At 42.8% G+C, this 11,450-nt stretch overlaps 1 protein-coding gene across 2 annotated transcripts in view; it reads right to left on the bottom strand.

Moving 5' to 3' along the window:
* The window catches only part of DEPDC1B (DEP domain containing 1B), a 23,549-nt gene extending 12,190 nt beyond the window's left edge, over positions 1-11,359 (bottom strand). For both annotated transcript variants that reach the window (XM_010580551.1, XM_010580552.1), the window contains exons 1-4: positions 11,245-11,359; positions 10,319-10,584; positions 5,142-5,277; positions 2,740-2,867 (exon numbers count right to left, since the gene is read on the bottom strand). In XM_010580551.1, coding sequence (XP_010578853.1) covers positions 2,740-2,867; positions 5,142-5,277; positions 10,319-10,584; positions 11,245-11,292 — 578 coding nt within the window. In that variant the 5' untranslated portion in view covers positions 11,293-11,359. The remainder of the gene's footprint in view (positions 1-2,739; positions 2,868-5,141; positions 5,278-10,318; positions 10,585-11,244) is intronic.
* Between the last annotated feature and the right edge of the window lie 91 nt (positions 11,360-11,450).

The following is an 11,450-nucleotide window of genomic DNA, read 5'->3' as shown; positions in this document are numbered from 1 at the left end:
AAAAAAAAAGAGGGGGGGGGGGGGGGGGGGGCACTTTCCTAGTTAGCTCCCCTAGTACCTGCACCATGAAATAATCTTCAACATGCTTCAGAAATTTCCTGGACCTTTTTGTGTCCACTGTATGATATTCCCAGCTGATGTCTGGGAAGTTAAAATCACCCATAAGGACAAGGGCATTTGGTCCAGAGACATCCCTTAATTGCTTGTAGAATAAGTAATTGGTTTCATCGTTCTGGCTGGGTGGCCAATAGTAGACTCCCACAACAACATCCACTTTATTTGCTTTCCCTTTCATCCTTACCCAGAGGCTCTCAACCATGTCATCACCAACTGTAGGTGCCATACAGTCCAACCGCTCCCTTACATATAGTGGCACCCCGCCACATCGCCTGCCCTGCCTATCCCTCCTGAAGAGCCTATAACTGTCCATCACAGCACCCCAGCCACAGGACTCATCCCACCAGGTTTTGTTTGTGCCAATGATGTCATAGCTCTGGGACAGGGCCAAAGCTTCTAGCTCCTCGTGTTTATTCCTCATGCTGCAAACATCAGTATAAAGACATTTCAAATGCGCTCCAGTGTACTCAGCACATTGTGGAGCAGACTGAAGGACCTTGCTAGCACACCGTCCCTCAAATATTGGTCTGTCTCCTCCAGGCTTATGTCTAGCAAGCCTGGTTTTATCCCTTTCCCCCTTCAAATCTAGTTTAAAGTTCTTTCAATGAGCCTTGCTAACTCCTGTGCAAAGATCCTTTTCCCCCTTTGAGACAGGTGTGCCCCATCTGTCACCAGCAGGCCTGGTGTCTTGTAGACCAACTCGTGATTAAAAAAAAACCAAAATTCTGCCAGTGACACCAGTTTCAGAGCCAGGTACTGCTTTGCTGGCTGTTATTGTTTCTTTCCACATGATTCCCTGCAACTGGAGAGATACAGGATAACACTACCTGTGCTCCTGATCCCTTAACCAGTCATCCCAAGGCCCTGAAGTCTCTCTTGATTGCTCTTGGATTTCCTATTGTGACTTCATTGCTGCCTACCTGAAAAAATCAATAATAGATAATAATCCAAGGGCCATACGAGGGTAGGAAGTTTTCTCTTCACATCTTTAACCTGGGCCCCAGGGAGGCAGCAGACTTCCCTAAGAATTGGGTCTGGTCTGCATATTGGGCCTTCTGTTCCCTTTAGAAGAGTCTCCTATGACAATGATGCATCTTTTTTTCTTTATGGAAGCGGTTTTGATGCAGAGTGTAAGCCGACTTAACCTTGGTGACACTTCAGACCTAGATGAACCCTCATCCTCGTCATTGTTTGCTTCAACTTGCAGAGCCTCGTACCTGTTATGCAAGGGGACCTGGGAAGGTGGGGTAGTCACAGAGGAGACATGCTTCCTGTGCCAGACAGGAACTTGTCACCATTGCCTCTTATGCCTTAACTCACTGTGTTCAGCCAGGCGGAGAGAGGATAGGGAACCCTCCATGTCATATGAACTGTCTAGCTGACAGGTCTGTCCCAGGGAAGGTAGAGTGCGGATCCAGTAGTCTGTCTCTCTCTCACACTCCCTGATACTCCTCAACCCACTCACATCCTCACGGAGCTCTGTCACCAAGCAGAGGATTTCCTCTACCTGGGCGCACCTCCACAGGTGTGCTCACTGCTGCCATCCAGTACTGACAGAGTAGGGCACACCCTGCAGCCTGGCACCTGGGTGGCATCCTGTTCCCACTGGAGTTCTGTCTGGGAAGCTGCATCAGTCGTAGCAGGTGCAGAGCTTAGAGAGGCCACGGCTTTCTACTGGGTGGATACCATTGCTCCCTAGTCGAGCTAGCAGAGCTACAGTTCCCTCCCTGTACACCCAACCATTCAAACTGCCGTGCAAACTGCCCCACTGTGCCCTGTTTGCCCACCCTGTTGGTGGTGCTCCTGGTCACCAGTACTCCCCAGGGGCTTCTCTCATAGCTGGGGGGGCTTTGGCCATCCCTGCTCCTGGCCCCGGCCAGGTCCCATCAGCTGCTGTGGCACAAGCTGCGGGCTCCCAGCGGGTCTCTCGGCTCCCCTGAGGTTTCCCTGGTTGAGGAAACCCCCTGAGCACCGTGTTAGATTGCTGTGCTGCAAATCATGCCAGCACCAGAGCTGCTCGCCTCAGCATCAATTTTATTACATGGAGATGATGTGCTAGGTTTAGATTAAAGTAATCATTAGTAAGGCCTCAACTCTGCTGTAAAAATAGCTAATTTTTTTTTTCTCCTGCATAAATAGTCTAAACCAATGCCTTTAACTTTGCATTGGATATTCCTCCTGGAAATAGTAAAGAACATCTGATTCTCAAAGCCTTCAGCACTCAATTAGCTACTCCACTTCTTATCTCATACAAAGTACTGTACTTGCCATTGAAAGGTTTCATGGTATTGTACTTCTACAGAAGTGCTTCTGTTTCATAGCAACAAGAAAAAAGGGGAAAAAGTGAGGAAAAAAGTGATTAAACAAGACAAAGCCCACACAACAAAAGAACTTGTATAACACAACAGGAAAAAGTCAAAAGGTATTAAGCACAATAAAGTTTCTTTGCAAACTTTATTTGCTGAATTCATTAGCAGTATAGTTAGTCTAGCCAATATGGCTTTGATGGCAGTGATGAAAAGTGAGTGGGTGAAATTACAGGCATTACCAGAGAAGACAGACAAGACTATTACCTACTACACAGTTTTACTTTAACAGCAAATGACTCACAAGTATACTTACTGTGACAAAGTCATGGATTTCCATATCTCTTCTATATTTGTTTGCGTTAGCTCTCTGCGGAACACAAGTTTGCATGCTGGTACTTCCCCTATAGCTATACTGTGTCGCTTGTACCACATCTCAGAGTTCTGAAATCGGAAAACAAGACTCCTCATTAACTGGTGACTTTTCAAGTATTAAACGTTATAATACATTTATAGTACAGCATGTTCCCTATTACAAGTATTTCAAATATTCCTAACTCCCAGTAAAGTGTCCAGGATGGAAGTGAGTGTTTAGGTTTCACAGACACGCAGCATCTTTTCTCAGTTACGTAACTTGTCCAAAGCTGAAAAATTATGTGTGTCAAAATAGCCATTGAAGTCAGGAGTCAACAGCCTCTAGTCCTGTGTTCAGATCCTCTCCAAGATTAAAATCAGTTCAGCTCACTTGTTTTCAACTGCTACTCCAAGATTAAACATCTGCTTATGGAAAAATTATTGGAGAATTATTAGATCAGATATCAAAGACTGATATTCGTCCTTGTTCAGCCTTTACTGATCACAGCTAAACATTAAGTTCATTAGCATGTTCTATACATGAAGAAAGTAAAAGCAAATAGCTACAACTGAAGACACCCATCAGATCTAGTCCACCTTTATAACAGAATAAAGCAGAGAATGCAAGAGACTACTATCCTTTACTCAACCTTCGCATCCAAGCTCAATGCTTGAAGATTGTCATCAATGTGTCGATGGGTGGACATACAATACAGTTCATGTCAGCAGTGTACTTTTCAAGGCAAACCTCCCAATCATTCCCAGTTCTTTGAATTATATCACAGAGCTGCCCTAAAGCACATTAACAGTAATCCTTGTGATCACAACCAAGTGATGAAATGCACTCCAGGAATGCACTTAAATTACTCCAAGCACTAATCGTCTGTCATTCCGTGACACTAGACTAGAGTAGTTTGAAACAAGTAGCACCCTCTGAAATTAGTGTCTGGTCTTCCACATCAGTGTTTCACAACACAGACCCATGCCCATCAATCCACACACAGACAGTAAGTGGTCTGAGTGATGCTGGAGCAATTTAAGGTGCCACCACTTTCAGCTACCTGTCTACTTCACCATTGCAGTGGAAGCTACACCTTTCCATAAAAGAGCCAGCAGAAAGCAGCTTATTCCTTTGCCTCAGTTACTTCAACTTACGGTACACTGTACTAACCAAAACTACCAATGAAAGAGATTTTGAGCTATGCCAGACTGTCTGCTGTCATATCAGATTCAGATGTATATAGGCAGTGTTTTGCTAACTCTTATCAGGCCAGGATGCTTGGATGGAAATTTAGAGCAGACAGTTGGAGGCTGTAACAAGTCAAAATTGCAGCAGATACTTGCTCAGTAACTAAAGTACTCTATCCTCTTTCCTTGTCTTTGGCATTATCTTTTCTTTTTTCCCCTCTTAATCTTCTATCTACTATTGAAGTTCTAAGGACTATGTTTTTCCTCTTCAGAAGCCTGCTGTACATGAAAGGTGCACTTGATCTGCACATAAGTAATTGGATTACAAATACGGAATAGCCATTCATTCAGGACCTCTAGATGTCCAGCAAAATGGTAGGAGCTACTTTTCCAGACTGTTGGTCACCAAGAAATCCAAGGCTAGTGTCCTGCACTGATGAGCATTAATGAAAAGGCCAAAATTATCAAAGAAGTCCCAAGAGCTCACAAAATACAAGAAAACTCACAGAAAAGATACACTGGAGGAAGGGTTTAGAATATACACAACGACAGAAGCCTAGGCTTTTAAGATGTCCAGCTGGCAAGAGTTGATACAATTTTGCTTTACTAATAAAAGCAACAGTTTTTTCAACAACTTTACAAAGGCTGGATCAATCCAGGTAAGTATGTGGCAAGATTCTCCAAGCTCACAAAGGATAACAATGAAACCAAGACCACTTCTCCTTAGCCACAATATATTCCTTATGAAAAAGGAAACTGAATCACTGACATCCTCATAGCAGCTAGGAAGGCAGTAATACTGTATCTATTCTTCTACATGAAATGTCTGAATAAGAGTTACAGTGTAAGTGACAGTAAAGTAACTAATTTTTGTTTTGTAGTATAGTAAATGCCCTATTGGAATTTGAGCAAACTGGAACGCAAGCATACTGGCAAATACAGCCATGCTGAACTTAAGATGCTCAGGACTGAGCATCTGTAGCAGTAAGAACGCTCAAAGCCAACATCCAGCCAACAAATCATTACGAACAACTTTACTTCACATAAGTTTAAAATAGAAGTATTTTGCATTTAATTTTGTAATGAAGTATTTTGTGCCACAACAAAGAGATCATTAGTTCAGTTTTGCTTTCCAAATATGCTTATGGCTGGGGAAATGAAAACTGGATATCTTACCATTGTGACTGATTTCACTGGGATGTGTTCTTGGGACGTGCCAGCCTTTGGTTCATTCCAGTCTGGAAATTTAATTACTTCCTTTCCACATGAAGGTTTCTTTGGATATGGCTTCAGCGGTGAAGAAGGAGGAAATCTACAATTAGAGAATACTTTTAATGCCTCTGAACGCCACCCTATTCCATAATCACCAGTGCAAAACTGTAGTAGGCCTTCACATGCAAAAATACAAAAAATGCCTTGGATGTTCACAGTGTGACTTAGTTGCCTGAAGACTGGTGTTAAGTGACACATAAAACATCCTAAAGTGTCTTGTTCGGCCTCCATCTGCTGCTTCAGAACAGTTCAGGTCCTTTGTACCTCCCATGACATAGCTGAGCCGTGGGTGACTGTCTGATATCCCAGAGCATCTCAAGTAGCACCAGCTGCCTATGTATAGACAACTGACTCAGGTCTTCACCAGAAGATGTTGATTCTGCTGAAAAAGCTGTGGGTAGAGTTTCCCCATGCCAAGAGCACTGCTAGCATGCATCTCCTAAAGCAAAGCTACATAACTAAGTCATATGACTAATGCTTGGATTTAGTGTGCACACAAGCGTCCACAAGAAGTTTTGTCAACATTACCATGTACTTCTGTGTTTACATGTTTTCTGTGCGAAGATCATATCCTGCAGTTCTTTTCTGGAGTCTTTTTCCAGCTGGTTGTGCAGGAAACTCATTCACTTTTTAAGGCATTTCAAGAAGTGCTTTGAAGAAAATAGCAGAAATAAACCCTAAGCTAGACCTTGCAGAAAACAGGGAAAACAAACTATCCCAGATCACAGTCAGCTCATTCACATCTCCAGCTTGACCAGTATTAAACTACTGCCAAACCTAGGTCAGAGCATGTACAAAGGAGTTAATGGCAGCACATCAGAAAGACAAATCAGTTTGATGGCAACTTGTTATCAGACTGGCCCACATCAGATCTTGTTTACCTGCACTCCTAGGTTTTAGATGCAGAGATTCCTCATGCTTCAAGAAATTGCTTCAGTCTCACTTACTCTTTTAATCAGAGTGTAAAAGACAGTTATGTCTGTGACCATGCAACAAGAGCTTGTACACTGCTGGGTAGCATGCGTTTATATCCTACCAAAATGATTCTTATGCTCAAGAAATCCTCAAGATTTCTCTAAAACTTCACCCCATACTCTCAAGGCAATTTCAGCATTTAATTAGTTTTCAAATTTGTTTTGTGTTGCAGTCTTGTTAGTCCAGTAGTGTTACGCTGCATGGCTTAAACACATTGCAGTTTTGGCCATACACACTGAGCCCATTTGGCATATTCCACAACGCTCTTCAACAGAGTATCTGCAACACAGAGAGATATCACTTCCTTCAGACAAACCCAGATGAGAAGTAATAAGCACCTCACACTAATCCTGCAAGACTTTTTAAAGTAACCCAGATGACATTGCAGATGTTCAGTTGTTGAATGTTCTCAACTATTTTTCAGCTATTCATTATTTCTTAGAGTTTATTGTTAAAACACCTGCAGCCTTTTTTTTCCTTTGCCTTACAGTATTCTCAACAGTTCCCTGTTTCCCCTCCAGTTCATCACAATTTTTAGCTTTATGTCATTTGCTGCCCTGATTCTCAACAAACCAGTAAATGAATGAATTCTTACAAGCAGAAAAAGGAGGGGCATTCCACTTTTTCAGGTAGCATTACAGCAAGATTGAGATAGAGCCAAGTTTTTGGATTAACAACGAAAAGCCTCTGATTTTATGATGAACAGAATAATGTTACCTAAAGCTAGCAGCTGAGGAGGATTTCAAGGCTGACATGTCAAGATGAGCATGGTTCACAGCCAGCACCATTAGTTTTAGTTTATACAAAGAAGAAATAGAGACACCTGTTTGTATCCAGGGCAATGGATAGACAACAGGGTCAATAAAATTGGTATCAATGGCATAACAAGTACCACAGCTGAATTCCCAGAAATTTACTAGCAATGCAAGGGTACTAACACTTTTGCTTTTAATACAATTGCTTCAATTCCAAAAAACGTAAAGCCTGACAGTTTCCAAAACTGTAACTTCTCATTCATTATCGTAGACTATACTAAGCCAGTAAGTCCGGACACACAGGCCGTCTTTGCTATTTTTAGACGCCACGCTACTTCTCACTGTCACATTTAATACTCGCCTAATACTCTCAGGCAAATCAACATTTAGCAATGTCTCTTTTGCATGCTCTGTGGAGTGAAAAAGAGCAGAAAACTACACTTACATGTGAAGTTAATGAATGACACAGCTGTGCGTCACAGCGTACAGTTACAGTAAATTAAGACAGGAATTCATAGGAAAAGGTGTGAAGCATATCAAGGTTTCCAGAGTAAGCACTGTCAGTGGAATTAAAAGCGACTTGTACTGCTACCTGTATCAACGCGGTGAGAAACGTATTTACAACGTAATATTAGGAAAGTCCACCAGATGGAGCTGACAGGACACGAAATATGTGAATAAAGGCAGGCTGGAAAGCCGATGTTTGGCTCCATATACAGGATAAAAGCATATTTTAAAACTTAAAGCCCAAACACTAAAACCATGAGTAGCATACAGTTTATTTATGCACCAAGCCCCGTGGGAAAAAGCTGGCTCCAATTCAAGATGCATGAAAATTATGCCGTTTTAGTAAAAAACCTGTTCAATTAGGAGCTTAGAATGGGAGGTGAGGACAGAAGATCATTAAGATAGCTATAACAGAAGAGCTGTCTTGTCTGATAGCAGATCATTAGGCAGAACACATAGAAAGTGAAAAGCACAGAAATATTTCACCCAACCAATTTCCACAGCCTGCAGCTCAGGAAAGTCATGGCTGAAAATACAAAGGGGGAAAGAACAAAATAATTTGAATGTGTCACTATGACAATGCAAAATAAACAAACAAAAAAACCACCACCACACAAACACAACAAACCCAAACCAAAGAGATATAGCATACCAGTGGTTACCAAAACCCATGTTTAATCTTTAAGTACTTAACACCTATGGCACCAATGAAAAAAACTGCAGGTAGCGCTGTACTAAAAAGAATAGACAGAGCAGGACTGGGCTAGGAAAATACCAAACCAATAACACACCTACCACCATATGCTGTACTAACACCTAACTGTTTTTCTAACTGTTTAAACAAGTAAAAAGCCCACTCCATACCACTCTTTTACATTTAACCTTCTCCAGGCCGAAGTCAAGACCTAAGATCCTCTGAAGCTATTCCTGTCTTCCATGACTGTTTTCCAATCTGAACTAGTCGATGACTAGGTAAACTATCACAGTATCTTGCCCTTCTACAAGAGCCATAAGCAGACAGCCAGAGAAGAATTCAAGAACGGGACAAGCATACATGATACTTCCTCAGCATCCTTTCCCAGCCTTCAGTCATGTTCACCTCACAGACTACAGAGACACATATTGTTTTGAGATAATTAGCAACAGACTTTCTTGGGTGAGCTTCTCAAAATATTTTCAGATACAAGACCTTTGATACACTAAGTCCTCCGAATTTGAGTCCCAAATTCTAAAATTTAACATTTTCCTTGATTAATTGTTATATGGATTTTCCCTTTACAGAGCTAACTTTGGAGAGAACATTAATTTTTTACTCACCTTAAATTACTTAAAATTTGCTCCATTAAAGCTGATTGAAATTGGTTTGAATGTTTAACTTTTTTGGCAGGGAAGCTGTAGCATTCAGTATCGTTTCCTTCAGAAGGCACGCTAAAAAACAACTACTACTTTTACTGAAAGATATCATGCAGTATCATAAAGAACAAGTTGAATTGATGCTAATTTGTTGCTGGAATAAAGCACAAATCTGATCCAATGTGACTGCAAATTAACTGAACTGCAGTGAAACAAGTTTAACATAAGCCACAGTTCTTTTATAAGAAAGTATCTTGACACAAGTTTGTTTATGACAAAGTAAAAGAATTACATCACAAGTACCTCCTACTTTTAAAGTACTCCATATTAAAAAATAAAATTAGGAGAGTAACGAACAACTTCACTTACAGCATAGGTGTTCAGCCTAGGCAGCAAAAAAGCTTAGGCACACTCTAAAAACAAACCAGTTAAGATCATAGAGCAAAATGAAAAACTGACTTCATCCACATCAAGTGGAAATTCAGTATTACATACATTTTCCCAAAAATAATATTAAGAAATCATTACCAAAAAATTAATACATAATCTTTATTTAAGTATATAATAATAGGTAGAGTAAGTAGAAACATATCATTATTGCTGACCTATTTTCTCTATTCCTTTGCATGAAGAAAGTTCCCATTTCCTCAGAAGAAGACTGACCATGATATAAGTTACATATCCATACTTAAGGCAATGGTCATTTTTACATTACTTTTTCATTGAACAGGACACTACAAGATGGTACAAATTTAGAACCTGCAACTTCTGGACACCTAAACCTTAACTGAGGCCACAAGAGCTCAAAGAACCATTAATGCTAAGCTTTCATTACAAGGAAAATTCTTTTCCTCTGTGAACAAGCCACCAGCTGAGAGGGTAAACTAGCATAAAGTAAGCAAACATCCTTGAGGATGAGAGAATAAAACTTCATCTCTCTTAAGACAATTTCAATCTACAACCCAAAGGGTATAGAAAAAGGTTACGTCGTGAATGACTTAAATTCAGAAGGCCTTTCTCTTGTCTTAGAAGGAGTAGAAACAGCATTTGAAATAGTGAGGGGGTTGGGGGAGAGAGAGAACAACTGCAGTTGGATGCTCAATGGTATCCTCACTTCCATCCATGTCTTCCTGATATGCACTCTTCCAACACTGACAGACCTGATGTCTACCAACAGCAAACAGAACTTGTGACCTTGTAAAAGCTGCAAAAGCTTTTGTTAATGTTCATAGAATGTAATTGAGTAAAAGTGCCCTTCAAAAATATTTTAAAAAAACAAGCAAAAAAAAAAGACCTCAAAACAAGCCAAACATTAAATCATGACAGTTGCCTACCACTGAAGAAAATAAAGTCTTTAAAAGGAAGGGGGGGAAGACACATAAACACTTTTTCAAAAGCATTCTGCAAAAACATTTGTAAGACCAATGCGCAAGAGTCATTACTGCCTGTTTCCAACACCCCGAATTTTTCAGTCACCTTATATAGATTTACCTATATAAATGGCCATCATCTTGAAAGTCCTCTTTGCCCCATCTTCCTTTAATATCTTCAATAACGTGATTTTTCAGGAATTTTTTAAGCAGCTTAACTGTTTGGTTGCGAGTCACTTCTGGGCCAAAGTTTTGATTAGAGCCAAGCAGTTCATGTAAACAGTCCACTGCCTCCGAGGCTTTGAAGCAACGCTCGTAGCTTTTGAAGTGACACCGATGCTTCCGTAAAGGCATCCCAGCACGAAAAAGTTCTATTATCTCGTTCCACTAGGGAAGAGGAACAAAGCAAACCGTTACGGGAGCTCTTCCCCTTGAAGCGTTTTAGTCGTACAAAGCGAGATCAGAATGCAGCCAGATCTTAATGCAGAACTACGTACTTTTTAGATCACTTGGCGTTTACGAGCACACCAAAACTTAAAACAATGACTTAAACAGTTGAGGTCTGAGAACGAACACCAGGTTTCGGAAGCTGAAAGATCTAGAGCCCCGTACTACCTACGGCTCTACAGATAACAGCTTTCCACCACCACCACAACCACCACCACCACCACAACCACCACCACCACCACCCCCCCCCCGGGCTTTTAACCTGGCAAAAGGCCGGACTAACGCTCCGCTCCAGCCGCCCCGCACACGCTCAGCGTGGGGAGCACCAACACCCGGACGGCGTTGGGGGCCGCCCCGCCGGCTCCCGACGGGGGACGGGCTGCCGGGGACGGGCCCAGGGACCGCCCGGGATGGCGGCTCTCGGCCGTCAGGCCGCAGAGGCCCGGACAGCGGGGCAGGCCTGGGCGGCCAGGCCGCCTCAAGGCAGCCGGCCGGTACCCAGGAGAGCCGCCGTCAGGCACGGAGGCCCCACCCGGAGTAGGTAAGGCTGCGGAAGGGGCAAAGGCGGGGTCGGGGCACCCCAGCCCGGGGGGCACTCACCAGCCGGGTGGCGCGGTAGGGCCCGGGCCCGACGAGCCTCGGCTCCATGGACGCGGCCGGCCCTCGCCGTCTCCACGGAAACCGGCAGCCGCACGCGCCGCGCCTCGCCCGCCGACCGTTTGAATCCCAGCCCGAGAGGCGCCGCCTTCACCTATTGGGCGGCGGCGGCCGCACGTGACGGGCCCGCGCCGCCCTTGATTGGCGGG

Source organism: Haliaeetus leucocephalus, unplaced genomic scaffold, assembly GCF_000737465.1.
Source record: "Haliaeetus leucocephalus isolate CR32 unplaced genomic scaffold, Haliaeetus_leucocephalus-4.0 Scaffold722, whole genome shotgun sequence".
Lineage (NCBI taxonomy): Eukaryota > Metazoa > Chordata > Aves > Accipitriformes > Accipitridae > Haliaeetus > Haliaeetus leucocephalus.
Note: the sequence above shows the minus strand (reverse complement) of the source record. Positions and strands in the feature narration are given on the sequence as shown.